Raw genomic sequence first — 25526 nt, forward strand, 5'->3', positions numbered from 1 at the left:
TAAATAACTAAATATTAAATTAAAATTAATAAACTAGTTATTAATTTGTATATGAATTTTGAATAAAAAATCTAATAAAAGTATGTGCTAAATATAATTAATAAATAATTGAATTTGGAAACAGAACAATGAAAATGGAATGGAGGGCCGGGAGCTAGAAAATAGGAGAGAAAAATGATGATATTATCACACTAGCTGTCAATGTGATCTAGAATAAAACAACTCAGACATTAAAGTTGTCATGCACGCATCCATGCAAGTCACAGGATAGTGTTTGATGAGACAGAATGGCACAGACAATTAAGGATGTATCTTTGATGGCTTTAGGTAGCAGGCAAAGTTCCTTGGGAAGGAGGGAGGGAGAGAGAGAGAGAGAGAGAGATCACGTCAAAAGGGGGGGGGGAGGAGGGGGAGAGAGAGAGAGAGAAGAGAGGGGGAGATATTAAGGAGGGGAGGATAGGTCTACACCTTGCCGGCTACAAGAATAAATTTATTAACTTGGATACATGGTTTATTCTGGAAAGAAGATGCAACTCGTATAATATGGGAACATGCATGTATGGGGTTGTATGAAAAGAAAGAGATTTTAATACAATAAGAACTAAAGAGGATGCCTCCAATGCTCATTAAAATTTCAATGTGAGCTCAAATTAATTAATTTATTATTTTTAGTGGTACACATCGAATCACTATCGTAGATTTTTTAGAAATCTAAGGATAATTTATCACTCTCGAACAAAAATGTACATTGATGATCCAAAATAAATAAATATGTTCCTAATAAAAATATATAAACTTTTAAATGTATTTTTGTAAGTTTTTTTCTCCTAAATTCATGTTCCAGAAAGATACGCTATAGAATATGATAACGAAAAAAATATAAATAATAGCTCTTAATCGACACCGCATCATGAGATAAAAAAATTATAATGGGATGACTAAACCAAAATTTATGCATCCATTTACTTTGAAGTAAAGAATTGCAAATGTCGAAATAAAAAACTAGCCAACCGTGTAATTTGCGCGGGCTATCTTGCTAGTTTATAAAAGGCAGATGTTAGCTTTAAGGTGGTTGAATTTCAAGCCTAGCAAGACTCCCCAGCCGGGCCTCCCCCAAATGAACCTGCTGCTCCCTAATACAACCTTTGCTCGATCAATATCATCAGCCCCAACAATTGACGTGATTTTAGCCACCTGCTCCCCAAAATATACTTGTAATGTTAAAAGGAACTCCATTCAGCAACAATAACCAGATTGAAAAGCGAGAGGTTGAAGAAGACGCAACGGCCATTAGATTGCAACCGTGTGGTTCTGGATGATATCTGAGTGAACTTTCTTTTAAAACCGCATGTATCTGAGATATAGCATCCCCATAAATTTATGGAGATTATGTCATGTCCACAATTTCTTGGAAAAAGTCTATTTGACCCCAACGTTTCGATGGTCGACTACATTCACTCCCTCAACTATAAAATCGGTTTTTTAATCCTTCATCTTTGCAAAACCGTTTAAAACACCGGTTGACTAGCATTGGGTCTTTGCATTGCTTTCGTATATGTTATCAAGTGGTGTAGAAAGTAAGGTTACAATTAAGCAAGAATGTGATGACCTATATATATATATATAAACATATATACTAATAAGGAAAACATACGGCTGAAAAGGAGGACAGATAACATTATAGTTGACGAAGAGATAGTAGCAGACACGCTAACGATGGACCCGATCGATGCTGACCAAAGAAAGTGCATCCTGCTATTAGTTGGCTTCTTCTCTAGCTGTCAGTCGTCATTCTCCGGTCATCAGAACACATGCCCACTAGCAGCCATTTCTTTGCTGAATGGGTAAACACACGTCTGAATGGGCACATCACTCCCGGCCCATTCACTTTATTATATATGTTCCATATGTATCATATTAATTAATTAATTAACTATAACTTTCCTAGGGCTTCACATAGTATGGATTTTTTTTTTATCTCAGGAATCATCTTCAAGCTAAGCTACCTCGTTAAAGTGGATTCTACATAAAGCTAGCTGTTATGCAATGCGCATGCATACGGTAAATAATACAATGATTAAGACCACCAGGACTTGGTCGATGCGTTGGAAACAGCCTTTGCTGAGAGATGAGCGCCTATATATATATAAAGAGCTGAGCTTGCCAACATCAACGGCTCATCGATCACACAAGCATCGATCAGCCGGCGGCGAGCTGAGATACACACACTGCTAGCTATCTGTGTGTACAGCAAATAGCAGGTAGCTAGCTACTAGGTGCCTGTATTAATATAATCATATATGGGGTACGAGGTGACCATGAAGGCACTTGTCCTCAGCCTTGTGGTGGGCGCCGTCGCCGGCATCCGGCCGAGCAAGCTCATGCGGCAGGTGCCGGCGATCTACGTGTTCGGGGACTCGACGCTGGATGTCGGCAACAACAACTACCTGCCGGGGGAAGGCGTCCCCAGGGCCGACAAGCCCTATTACGGCGTCGACCTGCCGGGCTCCGGCAAGCCCACCGGAAGGTTCAGCAACGGCTACAACACCGCCGACTTCGTCGGTATGTATGTTTTGTCCATTAATTATACAAGATGCTAATTAATTATTCGATTGAGTATAATATTTATTTACTTTCTCAAGATTATTATTGTGTTCTTGTGCATTCAACTTAATTAGTGGTGCTAATTGTGCAGCAAAGAGACTGGGATTCGACAAGAGCCCTCTGGCTTACTTTGTGCTCAAAGCACACAATAAGCTGATTCCGAGCTCAATCACAAGAGGAGTAAGCTATGCATCGGCAGGAGCTGGGATTCTGGACTCCACTGTAAGTAGTCTCACCAACTGATCAATTATTCTCTCTCCAATCCACGTGGACTTACCTCCTGATCCAAAAAAAGTTATGTAACAAAGGTGATCTAATAGCTGTAGTATATTGTATGAATTTTTTTTGTTTATATATAATAAACTATTCTTACTCCATTAGGGACATGCATTGTATTATTTATTTTGTGCCTATATGCTGTCTGTTGGCGAATTCTAGCTTCTTCCAGCTAATAATTGACCTCGTGCATGGGGTCCTAATTAAAATAGACATCACATACCAAGAAAACTAATATATTTTTAGATGCGGATCGGATGCTACAGCACCCCGTTTCATTTGTAGAAACAGGTTACCTTTCGACCCGCCTTAGAAAAAAAAGGATGTTACTGCAAATCGTTTTATTTATAAGCAGTGTATAGGTTGTACATCTTAATTCTATTTAAGATGCGCACGCAACCCAAGATCTAAGCATTTGTATATATACATACAGATTCGATATCGTTGAATTGTATTTGAAAACACTTCGATGTGATCTTTGCTAATCCGCGAGCTGTATCACAATACATGGTTCCATCTTGGTAGACTAGCTGACAGCCTGATGACAAGGTTAGGTGAATGCAACCATCATATCCACTATGTTTACGTACGGTTAAAATTTGACTTGCAGAACGCGGGAAAGAACATCCCGCTGTCGCAGCAGGTGCGGTTGTTCGAGTCGACCAAGGCCGAGATGGAGGCCAAGGTGGGCCCGCGCGCGGTGAGCGAGCTCCTCCGTAGGTCCTTCTTCCTCGTCGGCGCCGGGAGCAACGACTTCTTCGCCTTCGCGACGGCGCAGGCGGAGCACAACAAGACGGCCACGCAGAGCGACGTCGCCGCCTTCTACGGCAGCCTGCTCTCCAACTACTCCGCCGCCATCACGGTATGTATATATTTGTACGCATGATAACCAATCCTGTCTGTAGAAAGGGTCTCAATCAGAAAGCTGCAGCCACACGTATGCATGACATGACACCCCAGTGATGTGTAGCTTCATTAATTCTATCCAAGAAGTGATGCATATATATGTATATAGCCTACCCAAGGTGGCCATCCATCAAGCTTGAGGTTAATTATCCTGGAGCGTTAATCTAATGCACAAAGATTAGTCATCTGGGAGATAAAGAAATCCGAGCTGACCTGCACACATATATGGTTATTAGTTCTGACAAATGTATGTATGTATGTAGGAGCTGTACAAGCTGGGCGCGAGGAAGTTTGGCATCATCAACGTGGGGCCGGTGGGCTGCGTGCCCCGGGTGCGCGTGCTCAACGTCACCGGCGCGTGCGCCGACGGCATGAACCAGCTCGCCGCCGGCTTCGATGCCGCGCTCAAGTCCCTCCTGGCCGGGCTCGCCCGGAAGCTGCCGGGCTTCGCCTACTCCCTCGCCGACTCCTTGGGCCTCACCCAGGACACCTTCGCCAACCCGCTGGCACTAGGGTTCGTGAGCTCGGACAGCGCCTGCTGCGGGAGCGGGCGTCTGGGGGCGCAGGGCGAGTGCACGCCCACCACCACGCTCTGCCCGGACCGCGACCGCTACATCTTCTGGGACTCGGTGCACCCGTCGCAGCGCTCCGCCATGCTGGGCGCCAAGGCCTACTACGACGGCCCGCCGCGCTACACCACGCCGATCACCTTCAAGCAGTTGGCCGCCGCCACACCATGAGTAGTTCCATTGATTGATTATTATATTCCATCGATCAGAGACGACGACCTACCTGTTTTCAAAATCCAAATAAAACGACTCCTGTAATCAGTGATCATCATGTACTCAGTTCGTTCAGGCAGTGGGTGATTCTTTTTTCGTCCGCGCTTCATCTATTGTTTTATTCGTGGTATGATACAATTAATGAATCGAGTTGTTCATGGTGGGTGTTGAAACTAGCAATGCATACCTGTGCGTTTAGAATTTTGAGCATTATTATTGATCCATTAAAGTATCAAACATCATGCGTGTATTTAATCTCGAGTCAGCAGCTTTAATTAATTTGAACTCGAAATCTGGAACCTTGCAATGAAAGTTCAGAGAAGTAGAGAACCATATACATCGATCAGCGGCACATAATATATAATTAATCGATCTGCAGCCTGCCGGCGGCCGGGTGACTTGAACGGCTTGACGCAGGCAGCTGAGCCCAGCAAATGCAACAGGGAAATGCAGGTTTCCGAGTATATCGATATCATGCCAATGCCAAGCTCACTCTCGAAATCTTGATGTGATGAGTAGCAGTGATTAGGAAAGTAGGGCACATATGCATGCTAGTTGTAAAAGTAGGCTGATTTATTGGGTCCATGTGCTAATTAATAGGAGGACAAAATTAATAGGAGTATTTATATATAATAGATAGATAGATGGTACAGCTTCCAACCAGCTAATGGACTATTGTAGTTGTACGCAGGGTGGGCTTCCAGCCTACTAATAATTTTAAGTACCATTACACTAGTGGATCCAAACATATGGTATTATTACGATATCATCATTTTCAGTTAAATACAGCAGCACAAGCGACTTGTGTGCAGGGTCAACGGCGCGTAGTACGGTTATGATAAGACAAAAGTACTATAATACGCTAGCTTCTTCAAATACTACGACAGCCATCGCAGGCCGGTGGGTCATCGTCTCAAAAGCAGTACACAGGCAGGCATTATCGTGCAGATCTCGATCGATAGCAGGGCCACACCATGCGGTGCCACCACCAAGCCATTGACGGCGGTGTTGGTACTGTCGTCGTTACACTGCTTGTGGTGACGATGGCATCCGTCGTCCAACTGGCGCCCGCCGTCCGCCGTCCGACCACGGCGCCTGCGCTGTACGTGTTCGGGGACTCGATCCTGGACGTCGGGAACAACAACCACCTGCCGGGGGCGGGCGTCCCAAGGGCCAACACGCCCTACTACGGCGTCGACTTCCCCGGCGGCGCGAGACCCACCGGGCGCTGGAGCAACGGCTACAGCGTCGCCGACTTGATAGGTACATACGCATATATACCTGTGTTCACGCTCGATCGGCGCCAGGCTGATGGATGAATGTAGTACTGCAGCGCAGGCCGCTATGGGATTCGAGAGGAGCCCGCCGGCGTACCTGTCGCTCACGCCGCGCTCCAGCCGTCTCGTCGTCAGGGGGCTCGGAGGAGTCAGCTATGCCTCCGGAGGAGCTGGGATTCTGGACTCCACTGTAAGTGATGATGATCCATCTCAATTTCTTTGTAAGCCGACCTTATGCCGCAAGGGGGATTAGTTATTTAGCTAGATAGCAGCTAAGTTCAGATCACATCACACGCTTAATTTAGTTGGAAAATAAAAAGATCGACATGAGCAAGTGATCATTTCGTGCACGCATGTTCTTCCAATTTTCTTGCGCGTGTCGAGAAGGTCAAACCAATGCAGCGGTGTCACATGCATCCCCGGTGACTTTGACCCAATATATGTCGAACGTGAAAACAAGAGGATATATCAAGTGCTTGAAATATAGGAGATTTATTTGAAGCGACGCCTGAAGAGCAAAATATATAGCATGCGTACAATAATATACTCGCTCCATTCTTCCTGTTTCTTAAACACAATATAGAAGCAGACGCTCACAAATACGCATATCCATCCCTATGAATGCACGCATACAACCCTATCTTTATGAGCACCCCGTTCTCTTTTGACAGTCCTATTTCATCTTAGCACAATGACTAAGAAGAAGTATCTTGCTTATCATCTCATTAATTATAACTCCTCGATACTATCTATATATATACCAATCTTTTTCCTAGAGAAGTTGCTCTGTACAGGGATCGAATCGAAGAGCCGTCCATCCTATTCCCAAGATATCAATCCAATAGGATTATCAAAAAAGAATAATTCAATTTTAAAAACGGGACTTTCAAACGAGAATGGAGTAGAAAGCTAATTAATTCTTTAGATAGCTAATTGCATGTTCATCTATAACACTACCAGAGAGACCAGATTTGCCGAGGGTGAAAAGGTTTGCCGAGCGCTATATTTCGGGCACTCGGCAAACATATTCTTTGCCGAGTGTCGCTCTCGGCAAAAAAAAAAACACTCGGCATAAAATATTTTGCCGAGAGCCTAACACTCGGCAAACAGATACCCTAAACCCTAAACGCCGTTATCTTTGCCGAGTGCTTGATTTTTGGCACTCGGCAAAGGGTGTATTTGCCGAGTGTCAGCTGACCGACACTCGGCAAATAAAATATTTTTTTGGCTGGCTGAGAGGTCCTGGCGGACAGTCCGCCAGGACCTCTCGGGGTCAGCCAGCAGAACTTATCATTTTTCTTCCATCCAACTATCTCTTCGTGGGCCTATCGTGTTATGTCCGTGGGAGGCTGTCCAAAACCCTCTATACCTCTTGGATGAAGCTCCTCTATCTCTCTTCATCCACATAACACAACTAGCTCCTCTCACTCTCTCTTCCTTCCCCACGGACAACACCCCCCATTGCCCCCCATTGTCCGTGGAGCCAAGGATTCGGTTCCTCCGCAAGGTCCACGGCGAAGGAGCCCCTCCACAGGCTGCAAGAACCTTCTCCCCTCGTTTCCAATCCTTTGGAAGCACTTCCATTCATCCTAGGGCAAGAACAAGGTATATGCAATCCTCCATCGATCTCTCTACTCGATGCATATCTTGAGGAATGCTTTTAGCTATTGTTTCTTGCTAGGTAGAGCGTGCTATTCCTTGAAAATCTTGAAGAATGGATGGCTAAATCTTTAGTTCACATGTTCATGTTCATTTCATAACCTAAACCTTTATTCAAGTCGATCTCCCAATCTATCCACTCATTGTTGTTCAAAATTTAAGTCTAGGCTTCCATTATCATCTAGAATGTGCCTACAAAGTTTGAGCCCCATTGGATTAATTCTTGACGTCACATGTTTTCGCGGGAACATTCAAAACCGAGAGGTCCTGGCGGACAGTCCGCCAGTACTGGCGGACTGTCCGCCAGGACCTCTCAGTCTTGATTGTTACTGCATAATCCTTTGTTTGTATCCACACTGTCGGTACATACAGATAGGGGTACCTCCTGCTAGGGTGTCCAGGCCCTGGTACTTCTCATAATCCACGCTCCCCCTCGCCTCTGGGCCACGTGGCATACGGCCTCCGGGCCTGACTGCTGGGACCACGGTCTCCGGACCCTCCCCGAGCTCCGTGAGGTCCGGGGCCTTTGCACACCCACGTGGGCGGGAGAGCTCTCGGGTAACCCCTGCGGACCCGGCCTCCCCTGGGAGGTCCGGGGCCGCCACGTGTGATGGCCAGACCATCACAGGTCAGCCCGCTCCGGCCGGCCACGGGGGCCCCGGACCCCTCTTTCCCCCGGGAAGGGGTCCGGTGCCGCCATGTGCTGCCCGGCGGGAGGAGCGGGGCTAACCCCGCCGCGTGCCTGCGGCCGGAGGCCCCTTACGGGTCGCCTCTCCACCTACCAGCATTCAATGCGGTAGGTGAGTTGGGCGCGCCAAGGTCAAAAGGTGCGGCCTGCCACTGACACACGGGGCAGGTAAGCTGACACCACGGTAAGCCCGCCTGATCTGAAGGCGGCGCGTCGTATCACCGCGCACAGTGCGCGGACTGTGTGCAGTCCCGTCACGGCGCTGCGCGTGTGATGATGGTCTGTAATAGGCGTGCTAAGGCTTGCGCTGTAACAGTGCGCATGGCACGAGTCAGCGCTGGCTCGCCCCCTGACTGGAGGTTCGATCCCAACAGTGACAGCACGGCTTCACTGTTGGGCAACGCTGACACCGAACACTGTACAAGACAAGGCTGTACACGGCCGTATCCTGACTGTGGATACGCACATCAACTCCCCGATCGAGAGGACTACGGAGAGGAGCTCGAGGAGATGACCTCCATATCTCTCGTAGAACAAGCTCCTGTTGGCCGGACCCACATGTCGGGGTCCCGCTCAGTGTAAGCATCCCCCTTGGACTATAAAAGGGAGAATGCACTCGTTAGAACACAGGATCAAAAACACTCACGCCAGACGTTCTAAGTTCCAGGTTGCATAAGCACAAGCTGTATGCTAGGCTTCATCCAGGCTTCTTCAAGCAAAACAACACCAAAGTGGATGTAGGGTGTTACGCTTAGGCGGCCCGAACCACTCTAAATCTCTGTGGCCTTCCTGCGTTCATCTGTTCGCCGATCGAGCGCTCCTAAGTCTCCTCCAAACCCATCCTTAACTAGGATTAGGCGGGTGCTTTTCGCCACCCGGCTGGAGAATTCCTCCGACATTTGGCGCGCCAGGTAGGGGGCTTAGGTTTGGTTTGCGCTCGGTCGACCTTCACGACCTCGATGGCGCAGGAAAATGGTCACCATGACCTCCTGATCGGGGAAGAAGTGGCGTCGACAGCGCCACACGCCTCGCGCCGTCACGCCTCCAGGGTGGCTCCGCGTGCTGCTCCACCACGCGCAGCGGAGCGGGACTCCGTGGCCCAATCGGTGCTCCCACCGAGCGGGCCCCTCATGGCAGCCAGGGAGTTGCTCCGCAACCCCCCTGGCGAGGCGGCGTCGCCAGACGCGCACAGACAATGGCGTGACGACGTCGACCGCCTCCTCAACCTGGCACAGGCTTCCCCAGGCTCAGCGGGGAGATCTGTGTCCAGGCAGCGCCGTCGTCAAGGCGGCGCATCCGGTTCTGTGCACTCACCATCAGTGAGGAGTGCACGGACCGAGGATCTCCGGGCGGAGCTCAACCGCAGGCATGCGGGAGAGGATGCCAGGATCTCCATCGAGCGAGCACGTAACCGACGGCTCAACATTGAGGGTCGGAACCTTGCCCCTGAGCTCGATGCGGCTACGGTGAGGCCGCAAGGACTCACCCAGGCACCGGTATCGGGCGTGGGCTGTGCAGCGCTCGCAGACCACCTTCGTGTGGTCGCTTGGCCGTCCAAGTTTCGGCCTCACCTGCCGGAAAAATATGACGGGTCCTCCAACCCGTCAGAGTTCCTGCAGGTCTACATCACCGCCATCACGGCGGCTGGAGGTAACGAAGCCGTCATGGCAAGTTACTTTCATGTAGCCTTGACCGGGCCGGCCCGGACCTGGCTCATGAACCTTACCCCGGGATCCATCCAGTCCTGGGGTGAACTCTGCGCACAGTTCACGGCGAACTTCGCCAGTGCGTACCAGCAGCATGGCGTGGAGGCCCACCTCCACGCCGTGAGGCAACAACCCGGGGAAACCCTCCGGGCCTTCATCTCCCGCTTCACTAAGGTACGTGGAACCATCCCACGTATCTCCGATGCATCTATTATCACGGCCTTCCGACAGGGGGTCCGAGACGAGAAGATGCTAGAGAAGCTGGCGACCCACCAGGTGGAAGCCGTCACCACCCTGTTCGCTCTGGCGGACAAGTGCGCCCGGGCTGCAGAAGGCCGTGCATGGCACTCTGCAACCCAGGCGGGACCTGCTCAAACGAGTGGGCCCAGTGTCGCTGCGCCGGGCAGCGGCAAAAAGAAGAACAAGAAGAACCGTGGCTCCGGGTCGGGGACCTAGTCCTAAGGCGGATCCTGAACCGAGAGGGCATGCACAAGCTTTCCCCCAGCTGGGAGGGGCCCTTTAAGGTGACAAAGGTGTGCCGACCCGGATCTGTTCGTTTGGCTGCGGAGGATGGAATGCAACTGCCCAACCCGTGGAACATTGAGCACCTCCGTAAGTTCTATCCCTAGGACCCGATTGAGTGGGAATTTTCCCTTTGTAATTGGTAGCATCAACGTGCGGACCGGGGCGGTGGAGGTCCGCCCTCGTAAACCCGGCCCCTGGCGTACATCGCACAACGCTCCTGTACCAATTCATTAAGGGAAAGTTTGTTCTCGAATGCGTCCTTGGAGTCTACATTTTTTCGCTTCTTGATTACACTAACCCCCCACATGTTCTCCGCGTCTGTGTCATAGCCAAGGCCTTTCTTAAGTTGTGTAGCTACGTCCCTGCCCCGGACCTCTGTTTCAAAGGAAAAAAGAAACCGGACCCCTGTTAACTGGCTCCAGGGAACCGCGCTCGCCCTTTGCTAGGGTCCAGGGCTGTGTAGCCGCTTAGCCTGGTTCCGCACCCTAAGCCTACACGCCCTGCCCTCCTAGGGTGAGCGCCGTTGCACCTTGAACCATGTACCAGGGGACCGGGACCCCTTCTAGCCCTTAAACATGGGTCCTAGAGCTCTGACTCGCTTCGCAACTTAGGAGGCCTCTGCTGGCCAGACCAAGAACCTGTGGGGATGTCTACTAAACGTCGATCGTAAGTTATGTGCAGGACCTCGGTTCTATGGCAGCTAGTCCCATCCTATCGCGACTACCTCCCAGGGAGTAGAAGTGCTTGAAGATGGTGGTGCAGGGGCGCACCCCCACGAACATCTCCATGAAATGGGCGAAGACCGCCGCGAGGAGAACGGAGTGGGGGGTGAGATGATGAAGTTGGAGGCCGAACTCCTCCAGGAGCAGGAGGAAGAAGGAGGAGATCGGAGGAACCAACCCGCACATAATGTACGAGTTGAAGAGGACGAACTCCCCCGCGGCAAGCTCGCGGAGGGGGACCTCGCCGGCCTTGACCTTCCCGACATTCGCCGGCGCGGTCCACCCTAGAAGGCGCCGCACCGCGTCCAGCTGATCCTGGGTCTGGAAGCGGCGCGGGAAAGGAAGTGAAGCCATGGAAATTGTTGGGGTGGATCGCGAAGGAGCAAGGTAGAGAGAGGTGCCGGGCGCAAGGAAGCTGATCGCGAGAAAGGATGCGGAGACGAAGGGGCGCTACGGCGTCTGTTGTTGGCGAGAGCGAAAAGGTAGCCGTTCCCTTCGGCGCATACCTTTTATGCAAAAGACTGCTCCTCCCTTTGTGTCCCGCGGCGACCGAGGGGAAGCCGAGCGGTCGCCAGCGCCGCCTTCCCCTACCCTCACACTCAATGACCGGTGGGCTCGGGTCCACCAGTCATTGGCGTGGGCGCTGGAGGATCGTGGGAAGGGCGGAATCCGAACCGCCCGAGCCGCGCGGCGGGCTCGAATGAGACAAGAATCTGAACCGTCTGACGCGCACGGTGCGCGCGGAGAACGGGTCCCTCGGGGTTCCCGCGCCGGGCGAAAGGACATCCGTGCCCTCGCCTGGCGGGAACGAGCTGTACACCCGGCGCGATGCTGGGATTTGGCCCCACCTGCGGGTTCATCCCTCTCCCGAGGTGGGCCCGGGGGCCTCTGTCGGTACATACAGATAGGGGTACCTCCTGCTAGGGTGTCCAGGCCCTGGTACTTCTCATAATCCACGCTCCCCCTCGCCTCTGGGCCACGTGGCATACGGCCTCCGGGCCTGACTGCTGGGACCACGGTCTCCGGACCCTCCCCGAGCTCCGTGAGGTCCGGGGCCTTTGCACACCCACGTGGGCGGGAGAGCTCTCGGGTAACCCCTGCGGACCCGGCCTCCCCTGGGAGGTCCGGGGCCGCCACGTGTGATGGCCAGACCATCACAGGTCAGCCCGCTCCGGCCGGCCACGGGGGCCCCGGACCCCTCTTTCCCCCGGGAAGGGGTCCGGTGCCGCCATGTGCTGCCCGGCGGGAGGAGCGGGGCTGACCCCGCCGCGTGCCTGCGGCCGGAGGCCCCTTACGGGTCGCCTCTCCACCTACCAGCATTCAATGCGGTAGGTGAGTTGGGCGCGCCAAGGTCAAAAGGTGCGGCCTGCCACTGACACACGGGGCAGGTAAGCTGACACCACGGTAAGCCCGCCTGATCTGAAGGCGGCGCGTCGTATCACCGCGCACAGTGCGCGGACTGTGTGCAGTCCCGTCACGGCGCTGCGCGTGTGATGATGGTCTGTAATAGGCGTGCTAAGGCTTGCGCTGTAACAGTGCGCATGGCACGAGTCAGCGCTGGCTCGCCCCCTGACTGGAGGTTCGATCCCAACAGTGACAGCACGGCTTCACTGTTGGGCAACGCTGACACCGAACACTGTACAAGACAAGGCTGTACACGGCCGTATCCCGACTGTGGATACGCACATCAACTCCCCGATCGAGAGGACTACGGAGAGGAGCTCGAGGAGATGACCTCCATATCTCTCGTAGAACAAGCTCCTGTTGGCCGGACCCACATGTCGGGGTCCCGCTCAGTGTAAGCATCCCCCTTGGACTATAAAAGGGAGAATGCACTCGTTAGAACACAGGATCAAAAACACTCACGCCAGACGTTCTAAGTTCCAGGTTGCATAAGCACAAGCTGTATGCTAGGCTTCATCCAGGCTTCTTCAAGCAAAACAACACCAAAGTGGATGTAGGGTGTTACGCTTAGGCGGCCCGAACCACTCTAAATCTCTGTGGCCTTCCTGCGTTCATCTGTTCGCCGATCGAGCGCTCCTAAGTCTCCTCCAAACCCATCCTTAACTAGGATTAGGCGGGTGCTTTCCGCCACCCGGCTGGAGAATTCCTCCGACACACACGTTCTTTCATTACTTCTAATCAAGCAGTATACTTCCTATACATGTACAGATGGTGCATGAGAGGAGGACCAAGTTCTTGCATGATCCCGTCTCCAACTCCGATTCCGATGAAATTGAAGTCGTTCCTCCACCTAAGCGCAAAAGGAAGCCAACGCCCAAAATTTCAATGAGTCGAGCTGGGCAAATGGGCGGTCCTAGCCATGCGGCACCCAGGCGTAGCTACCAAAGAGCTGCTCAACCACAAGGTGATGTGCCTCAAGAGGAGGTTCCTATCTTTGATGAGTACCCTCCACTCCAACCCTACCGGAAGTATATCATGCACAGACCGGAGTACACAAGGATCAACTTCGGTGACCCTGGAGTGAAGCGAGTGGATTACACCACAAAGCAAAGAGGTGCTGCATTTAAGGAAAGAAAGGAAAATCCTTATGATTATGAGAAGTACATCACGGATAGGAGGTTTTGGAGCAAATTTCAAGCTGATTGGTACATATCCGTCTTTATTGAGAAGAAGAATGCTATCACCGTCTCCAAGTACATCAATTGGGATGAAATGAGTGAGAAAAATAATCCAACCTTTGACTTGGTCATACGTGAATGTGAGAGGAAACACCTCTATGAATTCTTGGCCCTCAATGAAAATTGGAACAATGAGTTGGTTGCTCAATTTTGCTCCACTGCTTGGTTTGAAGGTGAGGGCAAGAATTCCTTTATTCACTTCAATCTTCAAGGGCGCGCCTTCTGGGTTTCATACAAGCAATTTGCTACTATTCTTAAGCTTGATGACACTCTAGATGAGATGGAAATTCACGATGACATCAATCCAACGGATGAAGCTCTTATGACTCTCTATCGGGATGAGAATCCGGATATAGCGACGACTCATGGACTACGTCCATATATGGAGATCATGAACAGGATATTCCGGGAGACCTTGACTCCCAAGAGGGGTGATCGCACCAAGATTCATGGTACGGTCAAGAACCTTCTTCTAGCTATGGACTTTGATCACCCGCCCTTCAGTGTCTTTCACTTTTTCTGGACGGAGTTGAGGTACATGCTCCATCATGGCAGTAATCCAGTTATCTATGCTCCATACATTCAAAGGATGATTAATGCCGTGACTGGAATGGAGTTTGGATATGATGCGGTCCATGCCCCATATTGCCCACAGCCTCCCAAGGAGCAAGAGTTTCCACCAGAGGGCGAGTCTCCCCCATCAGCTCACTCTCCACCCCAGCCCACTATGGATATGCCCTCCACCTCGGCGATGCCTTCCTCTTCTAGGACTCGTCCTCGCAGGAAAGGCAGTGCCTTTATTTCTGGCTTGAAAGCTCTCTTCAAAGTATGCCGCAACACCAACGATGTAGTTCGTGCTCACGCTCGGGCAAATCAGCAGAGTATCAACAGGATTGAGCGCCACCTTGGCATTGAGGAGACGGATTGGCCCTCATTTCTGCCTTCTCCTCCTAGGGACTTTCCAGCTGCGTGGGAGCATTATGATGTAGGTGATGATGATGATGATGATGATGATGAGGATGATGAGTGATTACTGCTCCGAGCTTCCATTTGTCTTTTCTCTTTTTGGTGTTTGATGCCAAAGGGGGAGAAGATTGTATCCTAGCATTCCTAGCATTCTTATCTTTCCATCCTTTAGAGTCGTTGTGAGACTTTGGATCTATGTGAGACTTGGCTTGTATCGTATTTGAACTAAGTTGGCTTGTAATTTCTAATTTCTTTTTATGGATGATATTTGCATGGTTGTGATTTTATTGCTTTTCTATGTTTGTGAAATCATGTGATATTGCATTATCTTGGTTTTATCTCATCATGATGCTTTGACTTTATTTGGTTTGCTCATTATGAAATGAAGCCAACCCATGCCTTGAACAGAAAAATGCAAACCCGACGATTCGTTAAAATTGGAGAACGGTACCAGTTCAAGAAATGTGGTTCAAGCGAAGATAATTCTTTGTTTTATATTTTCTTTAGTCTAGGTATACCGTACTATCAAGGGGGATGTGGAAAGTGTGTGGTAGAACACAAATAAATCAAATCCGGAACCCATGCATTGAACACAAAAATGCAAACCCGAGTGGTCCTGGCGGACAGTCCGCCAGTCCTGGCGGACAGTCCGCCAGTCCTGGTTCAAATAGCCACCTTCGGCATAGATGATGGAGTTATTTGCATTTGAGACTTAGCTAGACTGAATGTACTTTGATTGTTCATTGTGTACTTTGTGATATACTTGGCTACAGTGAATGTGCCTACAAAGTTTGAGCCCCAGTGGATTAATTCTTGACGTCACTAGTTTTCGCGGTAACAATCAGGCATGAGAGTGCCTGGCGGAACAGTCCGCCTGCGGACAGGCGGACTGTCCGCCAGGCGGACTGTCCGCCAGGCACTCTCATGCCTGATTGTTACTGCATAATTCTGTGTTTGTCTCCATCCGTTCTTTCATTACTTCTCCTTCTAATCAAGCAAAGAGAAAATAGTGAGGTCATAAAAAAAAATATTTGCCGAGTGCTGACTCCAGTGGCTCTCGGCAAAGAAAATAGTGAGGTCATAAAAAAAAATACTTTGCCGAGTGCTATTGACCGGGCTCTCGGCAAATAAAGCGTCCAGGGTGGGCGTTGACGCGGTCCTTTGCCGAGAGTCTGACAGCGACACTCGGCAAAGGATCCGTCCACGGTGGCGCGCCATGACGGCTACTTTTCTTTGCCGAGGGCCGCTTTTGGCTCTCGGTAAACATTTTGCCGAGAACCCGAGGAGAAGCTCTCGGCAAAGTATCCTTTGCCGACCCCGGCTTCCCCGAGAGCCCTTTGCCGAGTGGGGCTCTCGGCAAAATGTTTGCCGAGTGCCTTTACGTCTTTGCCGAGTGCTCGGGGCACTCGGCAAATCAGCCGCGTCCGGTAGTGTAATTAATAATGCAGTTCGCCGGGAGGAACATCCCGTTATCGAAGCAGGTGCGCAACTTCGGCACGACCAGGGCTCAGATGGTAGCGAGCCTGGGCTCCACCGCGGCGAACGACGTGCTGTCCCAATCCCTGTTCCTCATCGCGATCGGCACCAACGACATGGCCGCGTTCGCCATCACGCAGCAGCAGCAGAGCGACGTCGCCGCCTTCTACGGCAGCCTCATCTCCAACTACTCGGCCGCCATCACGGTAACACCACCAAAATTCAAGCTTACTTTCACACCCCATTTCCGTTGCTGATTTGACTATCAGGAATAACAATTTATGAATTTATTACTCCTACGTAGGAGTTGTACGGGATGGGTGCGAGGAAGTTTGGCGTCATCAACGTCGGGCAGATCGGGTGCGCGCCGCTCCAGCGGGCGCAGAGCCCCACCGGCGCGTGCGCCGACGGCATGAACGCGCTCGCCGCCGGCTTCAACGACGCGCTCAGGTCTCTTCTAGGGCGCCTCGGCTCCGACCAGCAGCGCCTGCAAGGCCTCGCCTACTCGCTGGGCGACCTGTACGGCCTGATGCAGGCGACCATAGCCGACCCACGAGCAGCTGGGCTGTCGAACGTGGACGCCGCGTGCTGCGGCGGCGGGCGGCTGGGCGCGCAGAGCGGCTGCCAGCCCAACTCGACGCTGTGCGCGGACCGCCGGAGCTACCTCTTCTGGGACTACGGCCACCCCACCCAGCGCGGCGCCGAGCTCGTCGCCACGGCCTTCTACGACGGCCCGGTCCGGTTCACCCTGCCAGTCAACTTGAAGCAGCTGATGCTCAGCTGAGAGAGTGGATGATAGTACGCGTGTGTAGGGGGACCACCGTATGCAGGTCCTGTATGTGTGTGTTGTGTATCTATACCTTGCATTGTGATTGTATCCTTTGAAAAGTTGTAGGTCACGATCGACTTTTGTGTTCTTAATTCTTATTCTATATACTCAGCACATCACGCCCATTGTGTATGTGAGGTAGTACGTACTACCACTAGCGCTAGCAGTCTACTGCTACAGAGCTTATCAGAGCACAGATCGATTATATTGCCAGCCGACCAGGGCAACTCGACGCTTCCTGTTCTGGGACTCCTCGGGCCATCCCGCCCAGCTCATCGCGTCGGCCTTCCAAGTTGACCGTCCCGCCTGGACCCTGCATGCATACGTGGCGTGATCCCATACCTTATCCGGCCGTCTCCGCTCTGCTGTCGCTTCACGGGCTGCCGTCCAGTCCCGGCCCTTGTTATTATCCACTTCCCACGTCCGTCCTCATCCGCAATCTCTGCAACCTCATCCTTCGCCATCAGATCTAAATCTGGAAAAGACATGGAAATTCATTTGATTCAACGCTTCACTTGATGAACTTGCAATGGCAACTAGTGCCAGTGGTGTTACTGCTAGAAGCTTTGAAAGAAGAAGAAAAAAGGGTTTAACATATGATTGGGTTGGGTTTAACATATGATTTTCTATGTTGAAGTAGAAAAACAAACATATGATTCCCTTCTTCCCTTTCCCCCAGAAGCAAGCGACACATCCCTCTCCTACATGAATATGATCCGATCGATCACATGGATTCCCATGCCGACCGCACCGCCAACAGCCACCAGCTTAGCTAGTACTGTGGGTGTACGTGTACTCTGCTGCCGTACGTCCGGCATCCAACAGCACACCACAGTGCTAGCTCCTAGCTCCTAGCTCCAGAGTTATAAAAGGCACGGCATTGCAGAGGAACAGGAGGACGGAGAAGGAAGCACTCCATCGACGGACAGAGCAATGGCCACCTCCCTCCCGGCTGCGCCCCTCCTCGCCCGTGCCCCGGCCCATACCAGGTGCGCCTCCGCTCCAAGTTTCACTCACCAGCGCTCGCTGCATCTCTGAATGCTCCATCGATTCCGTTCGCACTCTCGCAGGCTCCGGCATGGTGGCGCTGCACGAGCAGCTCCTCCTCGGCCCGTAGCGACGGCGAGGCCCGCGGGCGCCAAGAGGAGCTCGCTCCGCGCCGTCCGCGTCAGGTTGCTACTCACCGCTGCTGTTCCTGTTCTTCCCCTTCCTGGTTCCTGCCCAGCTGATGCAGCATGCCTTTCCTCGCCAACACACGTTCTCAGCTTCTTCTCCTCCGACGGACCCAGGTTCGGCGTCGACGAGGCGCTGCGCCCAGAGGTGGAGGCGGCGGCGGTGCCGCGCTCCGTGCCGGTGCGCGTCGCCTACGAGCTCCACCAGGCCGGCCACCGGTACCTCGACGTCAGGTGCGCTTCAACTATATATAACCACACACTCTCTGCTTCTGTTTCCGGCCACCGGTCTGTTTGATTTCCACGGCCACACCTCCTCGATTCGTCTGCACTATTAATCCGGACATGTCGCTGTCGATCCCGTATTCCCGTGTTGCTGGAGAAATCGTCGGAGCATGGGGATTCGTACAAGCGGAGGAGGGGACGCGTGGCTGGAAGGTACGGCCGCGAGTCCGCTTCCGCCGCTGGCTCTCCGGCAAGTCGCGAGGGGGCCAGCCGTTGCCATGGCGCGGCAGAGAGACACGGAGGTTGAGGACGAACAGCAAGAGCCGAAACAAAAACAGGGGGTTTTCTGAAAATATTCGGATCGTGATTATTAGTCGCGATCCGATTTAGGGTGGTTTATGAAAATATATAGGGGGTAAATGTAAATACTTGGATCGCGATTATTAGTAGCGATCCAAATGAGGGGTGTATTTGAAAACTCTGTTGACCGCGCAGTTCGCGCTTGAGCGGGCTTTCCTTAACCGTTGGATGTATATTTTGCGGCCGAGATCCATCTGTGTCCAAACAGACACCGGCGGCCGCGATTTCTCCCGCTCCGCCTCCGGTCGCCGGCGAAGGCTTTCGCTGCCCACGTCCCGCGCGGAGAACCCTCCCAGCGTCCATATGGTACCAGTGCTCACCAGTTAGTTCGGAGAACGCCAACGGGAGGCGCGAGGTCACCTTTGGGCGGGAGGAGGCCTCGCAGAACGGTCGCCCCTGAGTCGATCTGTCGGCGTCGGTGTCTCTTCTTCTTTACACTTTCACAGGACAGGAGGCATTGGGGATGGGACTCGCGGACCTAGATCACTGCAGTGAGGGCGACGGCGACGGCGACGATGTGGTCAGCCCGCCTGGCCGCCGCCTCCCCCTCCTTTCGTTGGTGTTGCCGATTTGCTTCCGAGTGCTCAGTTTCAGTAGCGTCAGAGCATGAACGGGTGATGGGATTTGGTCCTGCTACGTTGCCATTTCACCACGGGCTTGCGAAATTGGCGATGCAATGTTGGACAGCTCATGGCTCAGTAGTAACTCTATTTCGTTGGATTCTCTCGCTTCTGTATTTCAGAGCTCGACGAATTCTGTGTTGTTCACTTTGTCTTATAATTCCCTTCAAACATTCAGGATTCAGATAAACATTGAACTCAACTGAACTTTTTTTCTTATACGAACGACATCAAGTGAATTCTCTTGGTTTGCTGCTTTTCTGCAGAACCGAGGGTGAGTTCAGCGCTGGGCATCCCGAAGGAGCTGTAAATATCCCCTACATGAACAAGACTGGCTCAGGTAATTAACGCCAAGCTCCCACCAACTCAACATATTGTCCTAGTCTCCCGTTGTTTTGTCTTGCCTTGCCTTGTGCGACCTGTTTTAGTTGAGCTTCTTCTTCTTTTTTTCTTGAAAGAAATTTGTAGAGCTTCTGAGTTCTGACAGAGATCGTCTCTATGACCTGTCATCATTGATTGTCAAAGCTAGCTGGGCATGGTGTAGCTCTTACTGCTACTGATAACTTTGAGCATGTAACACTCTGATCGTCTTGCCCTTTCTGCTGTGTGACTATTCAAAATGATGTGTCCTTGGGGAAGAGCTAGCGGACCAGGGTTGTGTGGCTATTCCTATCGTCATTTCTTTCCTAAGATGAACCAATGAGCGCACCGACGGTTTCAGCTGACCAGTGCTAACTGTCTGCATTGTGGTTAAGTTATCAATTGACATCTGATAATTTCTGCTCTTCCACTTGAAGGAATGACGAAAAACACCCACTTTCTTGAGCAAGTGTCGAGGATCTTCAGCAAGGATGATGAGATCATCGTTGTACGTCTACTGAAATGCATCATGGTGTCAAATAAATAATTTCATGTTCTTTTTCAGTTGTTTTATCGATATATTTCTGAAACTTTTACATCTTATTTATTTCAGGGATGCCAAAGTGGCAAGAGGTCTCTCATGGCAGCAGCTGAACTCTGCTCTGCTGTAAGCATGATCACCTCATCATCTATCTATATTGTACCCACACCAACCGGCTCTTGGATTTCTGTGATTTGTGCTGATTTTCCCCATGCAACCATTTTCAGGGTTTCACTGCTGTGACCGACATTGCTGGTGGATTTTCATCTTGGAGGGATAATGGATTGCCTATCACCCAGTGACCTGAGCTTGGCAGCAATTATATTCTTGAAGCCCAACATCTGTCAACGCTGCCTAGCTCAAGGATTGTACAAGTGTACATAATGTTCTTCCCGGTTTTTTAAAATTACAGCACTGAATAAATGGAGCCTGCTGAGCAGAATAGTTGCAGAACAGATTGGGGTTTATGCACTCCTTGGGGTGTTGCATCTTACCTTTTCAGCTATCTTTTAGCGGACTCTATTGCTTCGTGTAGCTCATAAATGTAAATGGCCTACCTGAGCAGTATTGTGTTACAGAATCATAGCACTAAAACAAGTTCAGCATAATTCATCTCTTTTGCAATAAAACTAAGCCATCCGGAAGACATGCCCTGTTCACCTAGCATTGCAGCGGAGGAAGAAAGCACTCCCTGTCTCCCTCCATTAGGAAGGAACCTACTAGCTGAGATTGGTCGAGCAATGGTCCCGGTGCGCCTCCGCTCGACTCCATACATCACGGCGCGTCCGTTCCTCGATTCCGTCCGTGGCCACCCGCAGGCGCCAAGAGAAGCTCGCTCCGAGGAGGAGGAGGCGACGGTGCCGCGCTCCGTGCCGGTGCGCGTCGCGTTTGACTGCACCAGGCCGGCCGGCCACCGATACAGCCACACCTTCTCTATCAGTCTGCACCATTTCTGCAAATACATCTCTGCGTCCACGGCGACCACGAACCGCACACCAGGCATTTCAAATTTCTCCCTAGCAACGAAGAGCTCACATTGCCAGAGGAATTCACTCCACGGCAGCAGCCGTTGAATCGATTCAACGGCTGTTTTCTTCTTCGAATCTCGAGAGGGGATCAATCCGGAAAAGTCCCGTTTTGCTACAGATGGGGGTTTGTACAGGCGGAGGAGGGGAAGCGTGGCAGGTATGGCTGCGAGGTCTGCTCCCGCCGCCGCTTCCAGCAAGTCCATGACGCGGCCGGACTGGGAGAGGGCCGGCCGTTGCCATGGCGCGGCAGAGAGAGAGAGAGAGAGAGAGAGAGGACGGGGAGAACGAACAGCAGGAGCCGAAGTAGGGGGTTTTCTGCAAATATTGGAATCGCGATTACGGGGGTATTTGTAAATATCGGGATCGTGATTATTAATCGAGATCCAAATTAGGATGTTATTTATAAATATCCGGATCGAGATCCAAATCAGGGGTGTATTTGTTGACCGCGCGTCCACGCTTGAGCGGGCTATTCTTAGCCGCCGGATGTATGCTTTGCGGCCGAGATCTAGCTGTAGCCCGAACGGACCCCGGCTGTCGCGACTTCCTCCGCTCTGCCTCCGGCCGCCGGCGGGCATTCCTTCCAGTTCTCACTGGGTTCTTCGATGGACGTCAGCGGGAGGGGCAAGGTCACCTTCGGCCGAGAGGCTGCGCAGGGCAGACGCCCCGCAGGATCGCCGGCGTCCTCTCGGCGCTGGTGTCTCGTCTTCACCGCAGGACTGGTGCGATTCGCGGCCCTCAGTCGCCGCATGTGAGGGCGACAGCGACGACCCGGTCAGCCCGCCACCTCCGGACCTCCCTCTCCTTCCATTAGTGCTGCTGATTGTGATTCGCTTCCATGTGTTCAGTTTCAGTACAACAGCTACTGGAACTGGAGTCTGCGTTGCCCATTTCACCAGGGGCTTGCGAAATTTACGATGCAACGTTGAAGAGCTCACGCTTCAGTTACTCTTTTCGTGGGGTTCTCTCGGTCCATCATTCTAGAGCTCGACTAATTCTAAAGCGCAGGGTTCAGAGAAACACTACTGTAGTCGATTGATTTTTTTTTTTTTATGTACGAACAGCAGCAGGTGTACTTTCTTTGTTTGCCGCTTTGTGAAGAACCGAGGGCGAATTCAACACCGGGCATCCCGAAGGATCTGTAAATATCCCCTACTACATGAACAAGACCGGCTCATGATGTCAGATCATTAATTCCATGTCCTTTTCAGTTGTTTTATCGACATATTTCTGAAACTACTTATTTACAGGGATGCCAATGTGGCAAGAGGCCTCTCATGGCAGTAACTGAGCTCTGCTCCGCTGTAAGCATGAACACCCCATCATCTATCTGTATTCTACCCCCAACAATGAACAACCGGCTCTTGGATGTCTGTAATTTGTTCTGATTTTCCCCCGTGCAACCATTTTCAGGGTTTCACTCCCGCGACCGACATTGCTGGTGGATTTTCTTCTTGGAGGGATAATGGATTGCCTATCATCAACCAGTGATCTGAGCTTGCCTGCAATTATATTCCTGAAGTCCAACATCCTGTCAGGGCTGCTTAGTTCAAGGACAGTAAAGTAATACTAGTGGATAAATGTATTGGAGCCTACTAACCAGAACAGATTAGGGATTATGTATGTACTCACTTGGATGCAGCGCATAAATGTAAAAAGGCAAACCTGAGCAGTATCCTGTTACGGAATTGTAATATAAAGACAAGTTCAAACATACTTTGCAACAAAAAGCACATCAAAACTAGGCAAGATTCGTAATGACAAGCAGAAGTTCGTGAAGCTCATACTGGCATGTCAGTCTCTTCAACCCATGCCGAGCATCCAAAGGAAGGAATTGTTATTTGTTAATGCACGTTCTAGAATGCGACCCAACCATCATCGCTAAATAAAGTGAAGTTCCAGAAAAACGAGGAAGGTTCCATAGGTTTTTTTTTTAATAAACAACATATTGGCTCCTTCCAAATGTACTCCGTATTGCTTAGATATAGCACCTAAACAGGAAGGTACAAATGAAGATCATGAATGTTTAGGCAGGATATTCGACCCAACCATAAATGGTTAAGTAATTTAGCGGCCAACAAAAATGGTAGGCTTCTGTTGAGATTGCCTCGTGCAAAATAAAAAGGGCATAGCAGCTAGCAGATGCAAGGACGAGGACGGACCACTTGAAAACCGAAGAGACGCACGCCTCTTGGCTCCGCAGCCCGCCGAAGAGAAGAACCAGAGAAACCAAAAGGCACGGCGCTCCGGCCGGCGCCGGCGAGGCAGCAATGGCAGCGACCTTGGCCCGCGTCTCCCTCCCTGCCGCCCTCCGAGCCCTTGCCAGGTGGGTACCCCTGCCTGCTCCATCCGATTCCCAAGCAATTCCCATGCGTTCTTTCTTGTACGTGAACGGCCAATCCGCATGCAGGCCGCGGCACGGCGCTGCAGGGGCTCCTCTTCAGTTCGACGCCACGGCGATCGCCAGGGGCTCCCTAATTGGCGTCAGGTGTGCCTGCGCCATTCTCTTTCTTGAGGAACGCTGCATGGCAGCTTCTTGATTTTTGATTTAGGGGAACGCTGTACGATGCCTGCGTATTCCTCATCCATGTCACATCTATCTGAATTTTTCCCTCCCTCCCTCTCTCTCTCTCTCCCTCCAGGGGCACCGGCACGGGCACCGGCGCTGACGGGGCGTTGCAAGGGGATGAGGAGGCGGTGGTGCCGCGGTCAGTGCCGGCGCACATCGCATACGAGCTTCAGAAGGCCGGCCACCGCTACCTCGACGTCAGGTAAGCCACGGCACGCTTTGCCCGGTCAGCAGAAAGAGTGACAATTTTTCTTACGTTGCTTCGGCGATCTTAAAATAGAAGCGTCTTGGGAATCTGTCATGGTTCACTGTCATTTTTCCTTCTTTTTCGTTTGCTGCCTGCGCAGAACCGAGTCTGAGTTCCGTGCCGGGCATCCAGAAAGAGCTGTAAATATCCCCTACGTGTTCAGGACCGACTCAGGTAACGCCTGCAAACATCCAAGCATGCATGTTGTTCTAGTCGCTGGCTAATATGTTCAGTCAAGTTCATGGTCTTCGATTGGACTCCTCGTAGCTATCTTATCTGGATGGAGTGCGTTGACAGACACATTGTGCATTCGGAAGTAGAATTCCACTCGAGAACCAGGATAGGCCTGATCTCTTGTCCATTGTTACGCACGCGCGCCAATATTTCTTTCTGACACTGGTACACAAACTGAACGTAAAGTAACCCTTTTGCATACATGAACGCATTACGATGTCAAGTTGCAACCTTAAAGCAAAGCAGCAAACTCAAGCGGCGTTTTGGCGCTGCAAAGGGACATAATAATTGAAGCTTTATATGATCATCATGGCCTAGTTGCGTCTGTGATCACGTGGTCTTCACATGCTGGTCCCAGGCACAAACCACAAAAAGATGAATGTGGGAACATATATAGTTTTGTAAGGTTGCCAACCAGACTGAATCCATCTTATGGATGTTTGTGACTCCTTGCTGTACACCAACGTGTCCTGTCGGCTGTATGACACCTAGTGTTCACATTTGTTTTCTAACACGAACTGATGATGAGCATCTGAACATTTATGTGCTTGCTATCTCGATCATAGGAACGACGAAGAACACAAACTTCCTTGAGCAAGTGTCAAGGATCTTCGGGAAGGATGATGAGATCCTCGTTGTACGTCTGCTGAATATATACATCATGAGTTCAAAACAGTTGCTGTTCTTGTCGATCATACTTTCGTTTTCTGATAGAGAAAAAAAACACATGTTATCTATTTTCAGGGCTGTCAGAGTGGCAGGAGATCTCTCATGGCAGCAACTGAGCTCCACTCTGCTGTAAGCATGATCATCCCATGCGTCCTCTATCATGCTGCCAATCGGTTCTTGGAACCTATGTATGGTTCATGGCGATTTCTCTCAATGCAATGCAACCATTTTCAGGGTTTCACTGATGTAACAGACATCGCCGGTGGGTTCTCTTCATGGAGGGAGAAAGGACTGCCTATCAACCAGTGATGTCTGCTCGCAAGCATTGCCTAGCCTAACGATCTATCAAGGCTGCTCTGCTCGACGATTGCTCATCAGTCTTCTCGTCTTTTGAATTAATAGTGCAGAATAAAATGGAGCCTGTAAAACAGAACAGTAGCACA

General features: G+C 51.2%; 4 protein-coding genes across 7 annotated transcripts; all 4 read left to right on the top strand.

Annotated features, from left to right (window-relative positions):
- The first annotated feature begins 2187 nt into the window (after positions 1 to 2187).
- Positions 2188 to 4748, top strand: LOC112888849 (GDSL esterase/lipase At1g71691-like). Its single transcript, XM_025955210.1, has 4 exons — positions 2188 to 2562; positions 2696 to 2826; positions 3491 to 3742; positions 4050 to 4748. The coding sequence occupies exons 1-4, from the start codon at positions 2301 to 2303 to the stop codon at positions 4524 to 4526; spliced, it is 1122 nt and encodes a 373-aa protein (XP_025810995.1). The 5' UTR covers positions 2188 to 2300; the 3' UTR covers positions 4527 to 4748.
- A 450-nt stretch (positions 4749 to 5198) lies between these two features.
- LOC112888847 (GDSL esterase/lipase At5g55050-like) lies at positions 5199 to 17172 on the top strand. 3 transcript variants are annotated; one of them, XM_025955206.1, is made up of 4 exons: positions 5199 to 5831; positions 5902 to 6035; positions 16202 to 16435; positions 16534 to 17172. In XM_025955206.1, exons 1-4 carry the CDS (start codon positions 5543 to 5545, stop codon positions 17011 to 17013), a joined length of 1137 nt encoding a protein of 378 aa, XP_025810991.1. In that variant the 5' UTR covers positions 5199 to 5542; the 3' UTR covers positions 17014 to 17172. The 3 variants fall into 3 exon arrangements, with proteins under 3 accessions (XP_025810991.1, XP_025810992.1, XP_025810993.1); XM_025955207.1 differs by having other exon boundaries at positions 16232 to 16435; XM_025955208.1 differs by having other exon boundaries at positions 16235 to 16435.
- A 458-nt stretch (positions 17173 to 17630) lies between these two features.
- On the top strand, positions 17631 to 20948 carry LOC112888850 (thiosulfate sulfurtransferase 16, chloroplastic-like). 2 transcript variants are annotated; one of them, XM_025955211.1, is made up of 7 exons: positions 17631 to 18047; positions 18129 to 18230; positions 18324 to 18464; positions 19702 to 19775; positions 20233 to 20303; positions 20409 to 20462; positions 20564 to 20948. In XM_025955211.1, exons 1-7 carry the CDS (start codon positions 17992 to 17994, stop codon positions 20636 to 20638), a joined length of 573 nt encoding a protein of 190 aa, XP_025810996.1. In that variant the 5' UTR covers positions 17631 to 17991; the 3' UTR covers positions 20639 to 20948. The 2 variants fall into 2 exon arrangements, with proteins under 2 accessions (XP_025810996.1, XP_025810997.1); XM_025955212.1 differs by having other exon boundaries at positions 17633 to 18047; positions 18348 to 18464.
- Positions 20949 to 23521: 2573 nt separating this feature from the next.
- Positions 23522 to 25505, top strand: LOC112890804 (thiosulfate sulfurtransferase 16, chloroplastic-like). Its single transcript, XM_025957666.1, has 7 exons — positions 23522 to 23690; positions 23775 to 23852; positions 24007 to 24135; positions 24281 to 24354; positions 24981 to 25051; positions 25159 to 25212; positions 25318 to 25505. Exons 1-7 carry the CDS (start codon positions 23635 to 23637, stop codon positions 25390 to 25392), a joined length of 537 nt encoding a protein of 178 aa, XP_025813451.1. The 5' UTR covers positions 23522 to 23634; the 3' UTR covers positions 25393 to 25505.
- Positions 25506 to 25526: the final 21 nt, after the last annotated feature.

The sequence above is a fragment of the Panicum hallii genome, chromosome 4, assembly GCF_002211085.1.
Source record: "Panicum hallii strain FIL2 chromosome 4, PHallii_v3.1, whole genome shotgun sequence".
NCBI lineage: Eukaryota > Viridiplantae > Streptophyta > Magnoliopsida > Poales > Poaceae > Panicum > Panicum hallii.

What these genes read in the sequence shown, in the direction of transcription:
- LOC112888849 (XM_025955210.1), top strand. Translation starts at nt 2,301, where the DNA reads ATGGGGTACGAGGTGACCATGAAGGCACTTGTCCTCAGCCTTGTGGTG. An exon ending in CAACACCGCCGACTTCGTCG is followed by an intron (nt 2,563 to 2,695) that starts GTATGTATGTTT and finishes CTAATTGTGCAG; the next exon opens with CAAAGAGACTGGGATTCGAC. An exon ending in ACTACTCCGCCGCCATCACG is followed by an intron (nt 3,743 to 4,049) that starts GTATGTATATAT and finishes GTATGTATGTAG; the next exon opens with GAGCTGTACAAGCTGGGCGC.
- LOC112888847 (XM_025955206.1), top strand. Translation starts at nt 5,543, where the DNA reads ATGCGGTGCCACCACCAAGCCATTGACGGCGGTGTTGGTACTGTCGTC. An exon ending in CAGCGTCGCCGACTTGATAG is followed by an intron (nt 5,832 to 5,901) that starts GTACATACGCAT and finishes GTAGTACTGCAG; the next exon opens with CGCAGGCCGCTATGGGATTC. An exon ending in CTGGGATTCTGGACTCCACT is followed by an intron (nt 6,036 to 16,201) that starts GTAAGTGATGAT and finishes TTAATAATGCAG; the next exon opens with TTCGCCGGGAGGAACATCCC.
- LOC112888850 (XM_025955211.1), top strand. Translation starts at nt 17,992, where the DNA reads ATGGCCACCTCCCTCCCGGCTGCGCCCCTCCTCGCCCGTGCCCCGGCC. An exon ending in CATGAACAAGACTGGCTCAG is followed by an intron (nt 19,776 to 20,232) that starts GTAATTAACGCC and finishes TTCCACTTGAAG; the next exon opens with GAATGACGAAAAACACCCAC. An exon ending in AGGATGATGAGATCATCGTT is followed by an intron (nt 20,304 to 20,408) that starts GTACGTCTACTG and finishes TATTTATTTCAG; the next exon opens with GGATGCCAAAGTGGCAAGAG.
- LOC112890804 (XM_025957666.1), top strand. Translation starts at nt 23,635, where the DNA reads ATGGCAGCGACCTTGGCCCGCGTCTCCCTCCCTGCCGCCCTCCGAGCC. An exon ending in GCCCTCCGAGCCCTTGCCAG is followed by an intron (nt 23,691 to 23,774) that starts GTGGGTACCCCT and finishes ATCCGCATGCAG; the next exon opens with GCCGCGGCACGGCGCTGCAG. An exon ending in CAACTGAGCTCCACTCTGCT is followed by an intron (nt 25,213 to 25,317) that starts GTAAGCATGATC and finishes AACCATTTTCAG; the next exon opens with GGTTTCACTGATGTAACAGA.